At 38.6% G+C, this 14820-nt stretch overlaps 1 protein-coding gene across 1 annotated transcript in view; it reads right to left on the bottom strand.

Moving 5' to 3' along the window:
• Positions 1-6733: 6733 nt before the first annotated feature.
• plcxd3 (phosphatidylinositol-specific phospholipase C, X domain containing 3) overlaps positions 6734-14820 on the bottom strand; it is a 30059-nt gene continuing 21972 nt past the window's right edge. The window contains exons 4-6 of the mRNA XM_061730033.1: positions 10904-11079; positions 10353-10454; positions 6734-9374 (exon numbers count right to left, since the gene is read on the bottom strand). Coding sequence (XP_061586017.1) covers positions 9212-9374; positions 10353-10454; positions 10904-11079 — 441 coding nt within the window. The 3' untranslated portion in view covers positions 6734-9211. The remainder of the gene's footprint in view (positions 9375-10352; positions 10455-10903; positions 11080-14820) is intronic.

Genomic DNA, 14820 nt, shown 5'->3' on the forward strand with positions numbered 1-14820 from the left:
AGAGTGAAAGGAGAAGAATAAAAGCAAGCAATAAGTTTTTTCAGTATGATTCTGATGTGTCTCTCAGGAAAAGCATCTCCTTTTTACGGGAAGAGCAGAGGTTTGAACCAAAAGCACTGTTTTAAAGTACCAAGTACTTTAAAAGCCAGAAGGACCTTGGTCACTGTATTACAGTTTTTCACAATTGTTTAAACACATTTCCTGATAGACTACTTCACTTTCTCAAAACTCTAAACCAAATGTACAAAACTCACACACAAAATGCAAAATCCTACACTTCTCTTGCAAAAGCACACTCTACCCTCAAAACAGTGTTAACTCTTCACTAAATGGTATTTCCTTCACAAATGCCAAACACATACATCATTTGAGTAGACATTTCTTAGCACCCACTGAACACTGATGTGCAGAATGGAAGACACTATAGTATGAATGGAAAACACTATATGAATACCTCAGTAGAATCATGCATTTGTATGTTCAGTGTTACACCTTCAGCTGTTGGATGTAATACAGTTTTTCACAATTGTTTAAACACATTTCCTGATAGACTACCTCACTTTCTCAAAACTCTAAACACAAATTACAAAACTCACACACAAAATGCAAAATCCTACACTTCACTTGCAAAAGCACACTCTACCCTCAAAACAATGTTAACTCTTCACTAAATGGTATTTCTTTCTCAAATGCCAAACACATACATCATTTGAGTAGACATTTCTAAGCACCCACTGAACACTGATGTGCAAAATGGAAGACACTATAGTATGAATGGAAAACACTATATGAATGCCTCAGTAGAATCATGCATTTGTATGTTCAGTGTTACACCTTCAGCTGTTGGATGTAATATATCACCATATAGTATTCTTATGTATAGGCTACTCAAATAGAAAACAACACACAATTCTTTACTGTAACAACAAATAATATTTTTACAGTACAGTATTTGGACTCAAATACTGTACTGTAAAAATGCGACATCACAGCAAGCTGTGGATGAAAACTTGACAGAAAATAGAAACAGAACAAAAGTATTAGGCTGCATCCTGCCTTTCATCCCTGGCTGGCCACAGGACCTCGTCCACGTCGCAGGCGATGTTCTCCCTGGCCAAGCAGCGGGGGAACAATCTCCTACAACGCCGCATGAAGCCTTGACAGGCCTCAGCAGTGACATCGCCACATGCGTCCTCCATGGCCTGCAGCAGTGGGATCCGTGTCTGAGGATTTCTCTCGTTCCTTCCATCTCCAGGCAGAGAAAAACTCCTCAATTGGGTTGAGGAAGGGAGAGTATGGAGGGAGATATAGAACATCAACTTCTGGATGGACCCTGATCCACTCACGGACCAGAGCAGCCCGGTGGAAACTGACATTGTCCCAGATAACAACGAACCTGACCACCTCTGTGTCCTCCATCTGGTCTGGCTGGACAATAATATTGTAGAGCTGGTCCAGGAATGCTAGAAGAAGTGCAGTGTTGTAGGGGCCAAGGGTGGCATGGTGATGGAGGACGCCGTGGGGATTGATGGCAGCACACATTGTTATGTTCCCTCCACGTTGGCCAGAGACCTCTGTGATGGCACGCTGGCCGATGATATTCCTCCCTTGGCGCCTTCTTTTTACAAGGTTGAACCCCGCTTCATCAATGAATATGAATTCAATAGCAAATTGCTGATTGCATATTGCACAACAGCCTTTGGAGTTTAGAAATGTGATTGACTGTGTGTTCTGTGTGAACAGCAAGAGAGGGAATTCTGGAAGAGTGTGCAGGATATTGGGAATTGTGTGTAGTGTTGTGAGAAATGTGTGGTATGGAATGGGAATTTGAGTCTAGAGCAGTAAATGTGCTTGGAGTTCAGCAGGATTGGTTCAGCCACCTGAAACATGAGTTTCAGGTTGTGCACATTGATGTGATGTGATGTAATGTGATGTTCCAATAAATGTGTTTAAACAATTGTGAAAAACTGTAAATAACATTTACTGTGAGCCTAACATCATCAGAAACATTTTCTACAATAAGAAATGCACCACTGATTTTAAACTTTCTTTGAGTAAGATTTCCTCAGACTGAAGCCATGTTAACAAAAATGGGCTACCTGTTCATACTGTAATTATTATAATCATATGAATTTTGTTGCAGGGCTTGTGAAACATCTCGCCCCTATTTATAGTTTCTGGCTGCAATCAGTGTGTTCAAGCTATTTAAAGGCAGCTGTTCTTTTTACGGACATATTCCATCTCTCAAATGTGTGAAAATATTAATCTGATACTATGATCACCTTAAATAAATTGCACACATGGATAGTTTTGATGGGGCTGTGCCATCTATTTATTAGTGTAAGTGCATTTATTTACATTTACTGACAAAGCTGCTTGGCTGTTTTCATATTTAACACACATGACAGACAAGAACTTTCAAGTATTTTCATAGTAGCCCAGATCATATTAAAAGGTGCTATATTAGAATGAAGCATAACCAAACAAACCAGGATGATAGAGCCCCTGTTATTTTTCACAGCAGGTGTAATGCTTTTATACTTTGAGGCTCTAGGTTGTTACCTCAAACAAAAACAGATGCAGTGCATTCCCAAAACTTCAACTGAATTATCTTAAAGTATGTCGAAACATTTTTATTACTGTGTGTGTTTCCACAGTCCACAGAAGCTATTACATTCCTCCGTCACAGACAGTTTAAGTTCAGGGAAAGTCCCTTGACGTTTTATAACTTCAAAAGCCACTGAAAACATTGCAAAATGTTGAATAAGTGATTTTAAGATCTTCAGCAGCCATTGTAGCTTTTGCAGTGGATACTCAGGGTGAATTCCATCAATGTCTGGCCAGAGTGCTGGACAGAATCACAGCTGTATTGAAATGTGATTTAGGCGAGCAAACACTGGAGGGCAATAGAGATTTGTGAGCCACCAACTCCTCATCGCACCAACGTGAGCCAAGGTTGAGAAACCTGCAAACATTTAAAGTATGCTGCAAAAATGCATTTCTAAGTAAGTAAAACAAGCCTTTGTTGAATTAGATGTCTATGTTAGCCTATTTTGCTAGTTTTGAGAACTCCAGTCAAGAACTTTTCAAAGTCAAAGCCATTGTTCCTTAAAATGAGACAATTTTGACTAGATTTAGGGAATGTTTGACTTATTTCTATATAGTGTCTGTGTTTTGCAATGTACAGTAGTACAGTAAGTAAGTAAAGTTTATTTATATAGCGTAGGCTACGGCGTAGGGTGTGCGTCGCCGCATACCCTACGCCGTAGCTCTGCGCCGGTGTAACGCGGAACCATAAATCAGCCCCCGCTGTGCTGTTCTTTAATTTGTAGCGAGTAACGACGTGTCCAATTTTAAATATAGCGGATTAAAAGTACGATTTTTTCCTTGAAAATGTAACGAAGTAAAAGTAAAAGTACAGAAAAATGAAAGTATCAATAAAAGTACAAATTCTCAAAAATCTTACTTAAGTACAATAACGAAGTACTTGTACTTCGTTACTTTACACCACTGATAGCAGGTATATGGAAGAGTAAATGGGTTAACGAGGAGTGTGATAAACAAATAAAATAGGGAAAAATGGTATATTATACTTGCTTAAGATATGTTTAGATATTTATGTGGATATTTATGTAGTATATATTATATGTTGAGAGGGATAGTTATAATTATGTAATATATGTAATATATTTATTATGTATGTAGCATATATATATTTATAGAGATATTTATGTAGTTTATATTGTGTATATTTATATATATTTATAATATTGTATTTTCTATAAATTGATATAATATTTATGTAATATTTATATTTTCTATATACTTATATGGATAATTATGTAGTAATAGGCATGTTTACGTAGTATTTATATAGACTATATTTATATGGATATTGTGTAGATATAATAATAGCAATAATGTAAATTCATAGAGTTATAAAGGGGTAGGAACTAGGAAAAAGTGTATACTTCTTCCTACTCCTTTTTCGAACCTATGTGCATAGGTGAAGATGTTACTGTTTATTTTTATTTTTTATATACATGTTCAAAATAAATACATTCATTCATTCATTCATTCATTCATTCATTCATTCATTCATTCATTCATTCATTCATAGCACGTTTCATAGGTTAAAAGCTACAAAGTGCTTCACAAGCCACGCACAAAAAGATATGACACAGGCATAAAACAGAGGAAGAATAGAACAAACATAAAACAAGAAAAAATATGCACAACTTTTAATTGAAGCAGCCCAAGTCTAATCTAAATAAGTAAGCTTTAAGCTGCTTTTTAAAAAAAGATTCAATTGAGTTCATGCAGCGTAAATAAGCAAGCAACATGAGTAGTGCTTCCTGCTGCCTCTCAGAGATAGAAATAACCAGGGGTCAATTTTGTAACGCCTATAGTTTTAGGAAGTCAAATCAACACAAAGCATGATTTAAAATCAGTTCCAAAACATACATGAACTGGCATATTTACATCAATAGCTCTGACATTTTGAAAGTAAGAAGAAGATTAATAAGAAGATTCAAACTTGGGATTCACAACCTGTAGGAAATATTCCACCACATCAGCACTTTATTAACCTAAAAGAGAAACTTTTCCAGGCATATCAGTTTTTGAGAAAAAAAAAAAAAAATTATAAAAAGAAGGTCTCTCTTTGTCATATCTGTTTTTATCCCTGGGTGTAAGGTCACTCCCAGTTTCCCACGCTGTCAGACTCACCTCATTCTCAGCTTCCTGTCACTCGTCTGCTTCAGCAGTCCTCTGCCCCACTTTCTCTGTGAATTTCATTCATGTTCTGTCACTCATCCCTCCAGAGCATCTTTCTTGCCGTCTTGGTCCTCCATGTCAGCCTCATTCTGGTAGTATTTTCTGAACAGAAGTTTCCATTACTCAAGTGTAAACTTTAATTTACCAGTGTGTTTCAGTGGCTCCAGTCCAATTTCTTGACTTCATTTGGGACACAGCTCCGCTGCGATGCTTCCTCAGAATCTAATTGTCATTTAATTGCTGTTATTTTACTCTTATTTCATGCATATCAATCACTGATGTTCATCTTTTCAAACTATCTCTCCTCATTTAACGGTCACGTTTTAGCCCTTCACAAAGGACACAGTGTCCTTAGGTGGAAGTGCTTAACATTCAAATTCTAATTAAGTATTAGTGGCCCTATTTTCGAAATGTTTTTGCTGTGATTCTCAAATTTTCCTAATAAGTTGATGAATAAAATCAGTGGAACATCATGAAATATGTTTTGTTGAATTATGTTATTTTGTTCAGACAGAAAAACACGTATAAAATAAATTTTAAAATCTTTGTCACATGCAGCACAAGATGATGTGCCGTTACCAACATAACAAAAGAGTGTTTATCTTTATTATGTAGCCTAGGTTTAGAGAGTAAAAGGCAGATGTTGAAAGAAGAACAAGGAGGTGACAAAGCAACTGAAATTCAATCCCGATGTTGCCTGCCTTTCGTTTGGCATTTGCAGTTTTCATGTTTTTATCTCTGTTGAAAACCTTTCTTCATAGCTTCCTTTGTTTATACTTTTTTACCCATGTGGTAATATTGCAAGATCTTTACGGCAACCTTCTTTTTTTCCTGTCACTCTCTAAAAAGGCTCATTGTTGGCAGACCTGTCGTCACCCTGTACACGTGTATTTTCAAACGTAGACACAGGACTGCCAGGTGGAATTACTCCTCCACATACTCTAAACTTTTCTGAAAGTGAGCATCTTGCCGCTGCTCCTCTTTAAACTGTCTGAATGCCATCATCCATCTCAGCCTCCCACACCTCTACCTCCTCCTCATCTGTGTGTGCGTGACAAAAAGAGACGGAGAGACACTAACACACACACACTAACACACACACACACACACACACAGACACACACACACACACACACACACACACACACACGTATGCGCCCACAAACCAGTACTGCATTTTCATCCTCCCATTTGTTCAGAAAATTTGCACAGAACTGATGTAAAGTATTACTTGACTTTTGTGGACATGTTTTTCTTGGAAAACTATATAAATGGCATGTGGCAAGGGGGTCCATCAAAAATAAATCACTTTTGAAACCACAGAGCAAGCGAATTCTAGGAATCTCTTACTGCAAAAACACAAAGCACAAAATTGCTGTTTGTTTTGAGAGCTGCTGAAATTTGCAATTAAAAGATATTCATCCAACAACTAGCTTACCACCAAAGCAGTGCAATCCTTGTAAGAAAGCTGCCGATGCTCATCGCGCTGACCTTACTCATTAAAACTGCATTCATATTTTTTTTTTTTCTTTAACAGCTACAGTGAGTTGGAAATAACTCTTTGAATGTCGCTTAAAATGAGAAACACACAAGCATTAGAGTTATCTGTTTCCTTTTCAACACCTGGCTGCTGAATAGTGGAGCTACATTAGTATCACAGTCTCGGCAAGGTCACCCTAGCTGCCGCCGCCCACCCACCTCCATCCTCATCACCCTGGAAACAGGAGGATTTTAGGATGCTCTTCTACACAGACCGGCGGTGAAATACTAGAAGTACTGGCTTGTTACCTGAAAAGCTAAACTTCTTCATTAGATCTGGAGTACTGCCAACAGCATATTCAATTAAACTACAGTTTTAGTACAATGGTTACAATTAAAATGTTTTCAAGAGAGCAAGAGATCAGTCACAACTCCCCATGCCCAGCACGGCTCCCAGAATGATACTTGAGTCTGTAGGCATAGAAGCTTTATTTGATTGGCCATTTTCCACTTAGAACAGAGTCACTTTCACTTGAGCAGAAGGTTTTGGAGTTTTACAACAGCAAAGGACCCTTTTTTTTGTTTGTTTTGTTTTGTTTTGTTTTGTTTTAACACCAGAACATAAGGGCAATGACAACAATTTGGACCATGGGAAGACACAAATGTTCTTACAACACAATTTGCAAGTATTTTAAAGTCTTATTTGGGTGACTTCAGGAATTTTAGCAATGCAAAATACTCAAAAATAAATTGATTCAGACATTACATCTTAAAAGGGAAGGAACATTTTCAGTTGAGATGATAACATGCTCTTTAGGAGGAAAAAAAAAGACAGTTGTGCACAAACTTGCTGGACCCATCTGGTGAGAAGCAATCTTAAGAATATCTGTTTCATGCACAGAGTAGTGGAGTGTAAATACATTTAAAAACAACGACGACAGTATGGTGGCCCATTTAAGATGCAAGTTATAAGAAAATGTTGTTGATGACTAATAATTTAAACAATTTACAATTTATCGGCAGTATACTTACTTGCAATAATAGAAACCTTTCACGATATAAAACATTTTGACATGAAACCACAGATAAGTGAAAAAAGTACTGCTTGAAACTATAAACCTTGAATTCATTCTTGCACTTGAAGCATATTATACACAATGGCTTCCTGCCTAAATCTCAATCACTTACATGAGACTTTTAGAAATGTTACAATTACTCACAAAACACATACATTCACCAATTTGAAGAGCCGAGTTTCCTGATTTTTGGCTTTACATTACCAAACTTGACACCAACATCCTGGCAGAATACATTCTCTACAGAAAATGCAACACTGATTGTACGGTGAGTTTTGTATGACTTCTTTTCATGCATAATGTGTAAAACCTTGCAATAGAACTGTTTTGTTGTTGTTATGGTCTGAATGTGATTTAAATGTGCTTTCCCATGTTAAAATAAAACAAAGCGGAGCATAAAAATCAAACGCAACCAAACATGAAAAAGAAAAGAGGGTTCTGAATGTGTTGAACCAACACTGATAAAGCAGGAATTTAGAGATTCAGCAGACATGAAACATCGAATAAAATAGACACAAAAGAGCCACAGCTAGGTCTTACTGAACCTATATATTTATTATCAAAGCACTGTGGCCACATGAAGGCCTCCTGACCCGTCATGCTTACCTCTTTCTCACTTGAATTTAGCTGTTAACTGACTGTTGGGCATTTATATTACAAAAAACACAACTTGGTGATGCACGCATCACGATGACTCATGTGTACTGCAGTATAACAGAAAGTTCAGACAAACGCACGGGGAGCAAGCTACCATCAAAGGAGAGACAGATGGTGGATACACTCTTGCACTCAGGTGTGCTGAATTTTTTCACTTGGCTACCATGAGTTAGCACCCACTACACAAAACAACAAACAGGTCGTAGTGGATGCTTGGCCATTAAGAGTGGCCGGTTGCAGTTTCTGCTTTTCTGCTCGGAAATGTAACATTTTCTGAAATTGGAAAACTTACTGTTTAGATGTTTACAAATGGACTAATTATATCTTTTGACATGATGGGTGCTTTTCTGTAACTAGCTTCTCTTTCTTTGTGGTTTTCGATTTTGTAAGTTTTAATCACTCAATCAACAGTTTCATATAGAATTGCCTGATAAATGTCTCGACTGCAAATGGACTTCAATGGATGCCATTACTGGCTGAAAGGCCTGCGAGAGATTAGTGCGAGTGAAAGAAAATGAAATAGTATTGAGGAAACACACAGGAAATAACACGGTTCAAACACACCCTGCATTAAAGGAGCTGCAGGTACTTTTTAAAAACTCCTCCAGTGATCTGACCAGGGATGCAAATTATTGATTGGTAAACGAATAAATAAAAATGAGGCTTTACTTGGACTGTGTTTCCAAACGGGACATATAATGACTACTGTTACTACTCACATTTGCCAACAATTTGAGTTTACACAGATTTATTTAAAACGACCTCTTTAAAACCATCACTATCACTAGAATATCGAGACTAATGTACTGCTTAGGGCAGCAGAGAGTTTATGTGCCATGAGGTACCTATGCTAGATGGTGTGTTGAGCCTCAAAGCAGTGCATTTGATCACTGGAAAAAAGCCGGGTTTTTATTTTATTAATTTTTTTACATCTGAGGGAATAAAGAAAATGAACATCAAACATAAAAAACAAAGAGGTTCTCACCATCCAAATTAGTAAACAAACTACCTCATTCTCATCGTGCTCCAACCAAACACCAGTCTCAGCTTGTCTATTCTCAACCCCCGTGATCTCTCAGTTCACTATAGCCCTAAATAAAGTGAATGGAGCAGTGTAGCTCCCCTTCTGAAATAAATGCCAAAGAGAAAAGGGTGAGAACACAGACCCAACCACTGCTACAGGTGGTGGCGACTGCGATCCCTGACGCCTCGTCTGCGGGCCCTCAGGTGGCCTCGTCGTCATCTTCATCACCTAGGTGATGATAGTTGAGGGTGATGACGGCGCTGATGAATTCTCCAAGCTCCACAAAATCAGCTGTAATGATGTTAATGCCACTCTCGCCAGGTCTCTGTGATCTGATCCACTGCATCATCCCCGGTAACGCCCTGCAAGGATGCACGGAAACACAGTGGTGTCATATTGAGGGGCAGACCATGAGAGGAAAAAAGGAGAAAAAAGAATTAAAAAATGAATAAATAAAAGATCCTGAGAGTGACGGAGGAGGCGATGATTCATGTTCAGCTGGTTAAGCACAGGGAAGGGAGCGCTGTGATAAAAGATCTCAGTGACGCAGCATGTGATGTCTGGCTGTGTCCTTCCCACAGCTGGTGTCTGGTTGTGAGAAGGACACTTACAACAGCCAGTGGACATGTTCATGAAACGGTAACACCAGGACAGGGTGTTGTATTTGCAGATGCCTCGCCCGGCTCTTTGCGTGGCAAACATTTAACGAGCTGTCTCCACCTCGTCCGTGCATGCTTTCTTGTTAGGCCGAGTCTTATATATTGGCAGTCTGCGTGGCAAAATGAACACTTGGAAGTTTGAAGGATGCCTACATCAAAGATGCTAAACGCCTGGTGAGAGTAGCTGATAGTGGAATTATCAAATGAATAATTCATGCTGGAAAAATTGGTGGTTTTGCGACAGGGGCTTGTAACAAACTGCCGACATTTAGAGGAAGTGAAATACAGACCAAACTGAGGGTTCATCTGGGGAAAAAAATCCTATAAAACAGAGGAAGCTTAGAAAGAGGAAGGTGAAGTATATGAAGCAACGTCTCTGTTTTTCAGCAGATGTCACAATAATTTAGAATAAAAATAATAATAAAAAAAAGATCAGTATCAAATTCAATATCATCCATTACTGGAATTACCATATACCACAATGGTTTGCATGTTTGTTCATGTGTGTGTCTAAGTGCACACACATGCCATAAATTTCTATTTTGAGCTGTTATGAGTAGAGCGTGTCACTTCAGAGGCCCTTGGTGCCTGAGGTGTTGCATCAATTTTGGTCCCAGAGTGCCAGAGTACTGGCTGAGTAATGTTTTAGACTTCATTTTCTTCTGTTTTTGTTTTATGCACCTTTCTGTAATTGTTTCCCTCAGTCCGCTAGCCACACCCTTCATCACAGTGCTGGCCTTCGGTGTCAGAACCACCTGGGAGACAAAGAACGTGCCCTTCCTCCTGCAGGAAACACAGCAAAAAATAATCGTTCATGTAAAACACCTCAATAGTTTATATAAGATTCAAATTAGTTTTACTGACTAATTACTGAAATTCCATTTTCCCAACAAAGAAAAAAATATCTGGGACTCAAATAAAACCTTAATCAGGTTTTACTGAACATCCTACCTTTGTTGCTTTTTGTATGAATGTTTCTCTTTGTACAGATCAAACATTACTTATTTTTAATCGTATTTACTGCATTTGACATTTCAAGCATTTCTTAGTTGAATCGGTAAGCTAAGATGTGAGAGCATATGTCAAAGAAAATAACTCTAAATGATGACAGAACAATCCCTTATGGTTGGATTCTATGACTCATTTACCAACTTGCAAAACAACGGTAAGGGTTCAGGCATTTAATTATCTGTTGCAGATGGCATGACAGTGAAATTAATGTGTTGACAAACCTGCGGTCGGTGACAGATGCCTGGAGAAATTGAACCAGCTTCTCTGGGTCAGTGGTGTTGGCCCAAGGAGAGGGCATCATCTGGCCCGGCCACAAGAAGGGCACCTCCAGTGCCATGGGGTGATGGTAGAAGACGAGCACCTGGTACTCCTTCTCCCACAGATACTGCAGAGTCACCTGGGGATTGACAGAGAATGTCCAGGGGAGTTGTTCATACACAAGAAGGCCCAGCATAAGCTCAGCTGTAATATCTGTATGTAGGCAAAACGGTTCTTTTAGACACATGGAAAAGCTGACGGATTGAAACATATTGGCTATAATAAGTGAATAGTGGAAGCACAAAGCATTATGAACAACAAGAATAGGAAGACATGTTGAAGTTCTCTGTATCCCAAGAGGTCTGGACTGAATTACCTTATATAGTAGTAGTGTTTACAGTAATTGCACATGGTAAGAAGATAGGGTTGCCAACTTTCAGAAATAGAAAATAGGGATGCCCCGATTTCCGCAGCGCAGGCGCCAAAAAAAAGGGACATCCCCAAGACTTCTAAACTGCATAGAAATGTATTTATTTTATGAAATTTTATGAAAAAATAAAATGCTTTGATTTAAAGTCTAAAGTGCTTTAATTGCATTGAACTTGCACGACTGTACAGACAGCCAACCATACTAGCAACTGAAATAGCCTCTGCTCCCATTCTATGTATGTCCACATCAGCCCAGATGTTCTGTATGCAGGTAAATATAAATACAGCTGAAGGTCGGAAAATTAGAATATGGTGTAAAAGTTAATTTATTTCAATAATTCAACTTAAAAGGCAAAACTAATACATTACATAGTCTCATTACATGCAAAGCAAGATATGTTAAACCTTTATTTGTTATAATTTTGATGATTGAATTGTTTATTGATTTCATAAAATATTCAAATTTTTTGAGATTTTGTATTTGGGGTTTTCATAAACTGTGAGTCATAATCATCAACATTATAACAAATAAATGCTTGAAATATCTCACTTTGAATGTAGTGGGAGATAATATATTTGTTTCACCTTTAGTTGAATTTACGAATTAAGTTTTGCAATATATTCACATTTTCAGACCTTCACCTGTATATTATGACATCAATATATAAGAGCATAATATATGTCCGTATTGGTTCAATACGGAACGCACATTTTAATTAAAAGAAGATTCCGTATTTTAATAGACGGGTGGCAACCCTATAAGAAGATCACATTTGTCTCTTTTATAGCCGTTCTATCTAAGCAATACCACTTCTGACCATGTGGGAGCAGCATATCAGCATGTGTTAGCCTCAAGGGGCTACTTCCAGCTCCAACTCTTCTTTCTACCTTTATTGATCCAGGAAAGGGGTTTGTGAGGTGAAAAATCTCTCCTATAAGAGTATCCTAGATTTACCTGGAGGGGTTCAGGGCGACGTTTAGCAAAGCAGCTTCTTCTGCCCATGTTTGAAGGCTGCTAGCCAGAGCTAACTGGAGGATGTCCGCTTAAATGTCAAGAGAAATTTGCTCATCTACATTAAGCAAGAAGTAGAAGCTCCCCAGCTAACACTTCCTGCAGCAGGTGCAGGAGCAACATTCTCTGGTCAAGCAACCTTCACCTTGGACCATTTCAGGCCCCTGTCAAGATGACTAAAGGGACCACTAGTATTAAAGGTAACCAATCGTGCTCTGAGGCCCATGGATACCAGTTGTTCAGTCAACTATACTGCCACCTATGCTACATCATAGGCAAGTAAGGGCAACAGGTGGCCAACAGGCCTAAGCTCGCAGGTGACCCAGCAGCTGCAGGTTTTAGCAAGGCTCTGATAGTCCTAGTTTCAGCTCAAGCAGCACTTGTTTCAGTTGTCATTTTGGTAGCAACATCTGGTTAGAGGATGTATGGAAAGATTTAATCAGAATTAAAGCTGCAAGCAGCGATGAATGGGTCCTTGCGCGTGCAATTTTCACCATTAAAAGTCAAGGACTCAAGGCCGAGTCCAATGACACCACCCACGACTCTCTATATCAAACCAATCAAAAGTTATGGCAGAAAATAGGAACTATAAAATATCGACCAATCAGAAGAAGGGGCGGGGCTTATTTGCACCAATTATGTTCAAGGAATTCAAAACCGAGTCCGATGACACCACCCACGACTCTTTATGTCAAACCATTCAAAAGTTATGGCAGAAAATAGGATCTATCAAATATGGACCAATCAGATGAAGGGGGGGCGCGCTTTTTGGCGTCTATCTACCACTGTAACGCTTTTGACTGAGAAAAGTAATGCGCATATTCGCAGGATCGAGACGCATATTTTGATGTATAACACACCTGGGTGCACGTTACGGTTCAGGCGAAGAAATGGCCGAAGAAATGGCATAAATTGTGCCAAAATTACACGATTAATTCAAAATGGCCGACTTCTTGTTCGGTTTCGGCCATGGTGCCAAGAGACTTTTCTTGAAGTTGCGAGATGATGTAGGTGTGTACCGATTTTCATGCATGTACGTCAAACCGTATTGTGGGGCTTGAGGCACGAAGTTTTCTAGGTGGCGCTGTTGAGCCATTAGGCCACGCCCATTAATGCAAACCATTAAATATCAAATTTTTTAGAATTTTTCAAATTTTCCAGGCCTGGCTTGCGTGCAAAATTTGGTGACTTTTGGGGCACGTTTAGGGGGGCAAAAAGGCCCTCATTTCGAGAGAAGAAAAACGAGAAAAAAAAAATGGATACAATAGGACCTTCGCACTGTAAGTGCTCGGGCCCTAATAACTGTAAGGTAACGTTAGATAGTCATAGGTTATCTTAAAGCTAATCTGTCAAATACAAAATAATTTTTTTTTTAAATACATAAGTTGTAGGAACTGAGCTAAAGTCAAAGTGTTCCAGCCGTCTCCCAGACCCAATCCCTCTGCCCATTTGCTTATTTTTGAAATAACCAGGGTTAGGCAACATCACTTCCTGTGAATATGGTGCCATGCAGAAATGAAAGCACTTCAGAAACTTCTTCAGATGTTTTGCCCCATTCTTATTATACAGTCTCTGATCAGTCCTTTACCTACAATACATCAAAGTGCACCTCTAGTGGGAAAAACTGGGATGTCTGCCCATCCCTGCTCATTAGCACAGTAGTATCGGTGGCTCATTTGCCAGGACAGCAGATTTTAATGCCCCCATGTGCTTGGAAGTGTAACAGCTACATACAATAGCTTTTAATTATGCAATACATCTGCTCCCCTATGGGCGGGAAAGATTTTGTAGGCTTCCATATGATTTCAGAGATAGTTATAAAATTATTGCCATTAACTGTGGGGGCTCTAAAACAATAAAGGCTTTGACGATCACATGACCACTTTGGACAGATTAGTTAACATCATAATGATCATTTTCTATCACTATCATCATTACTAGCACAATTTGATTAAACAAATGATTTAACAATTTTGTACTTAATGGAGTATTAATGTTGGAGCCAAATTTTAGGCTGAGAAAAAATGCAAAAGAAAAAGAATTGTTTGAAAACTCTCCTTTTTTCAGAAAGGAATCAACATGGAAAAAAGAAACACTAAACCCTGAAGTCATATTTCATACTGTATACACATGGTATATTGTGACAAATGGGACGGAGACAAAGAAGAGGATTTAGTACCTGTGGAGAAAAGAATACCGGTCATTTGTCCTTTGAAATTAAACACCACCCTAGGTGTCTCTGCAGCACTTAGATACTATTTATTATTTTCCTGAATCCATGTATCTCTACTGGCTTTTGCTCTTCTCTTCACCCCATCTGTTCTGAGCTGCAGCCTCTTAAAGGAAACCATTATATGAGACTTATAACGCAAGAGTGGGAGTTGTTGAAGAATTGTATGGCTGGATCCTTTCTTCAGGTTTTTCAGATATGAGAGGTGA

Source organism: Cololabis saira, chromosome 9 (genome assembly GCF_033807715.1).
Source record: "Cololabis saira isolate AMF1-May2022 chromosome 9, fColSai1.1, whole genome shotgun sequence".
NCBI lineage: Eukaryota > Metazoa > Chordata > Actinopteri > Beloniformes > Belonidae > Cololabis > Cololabis saira.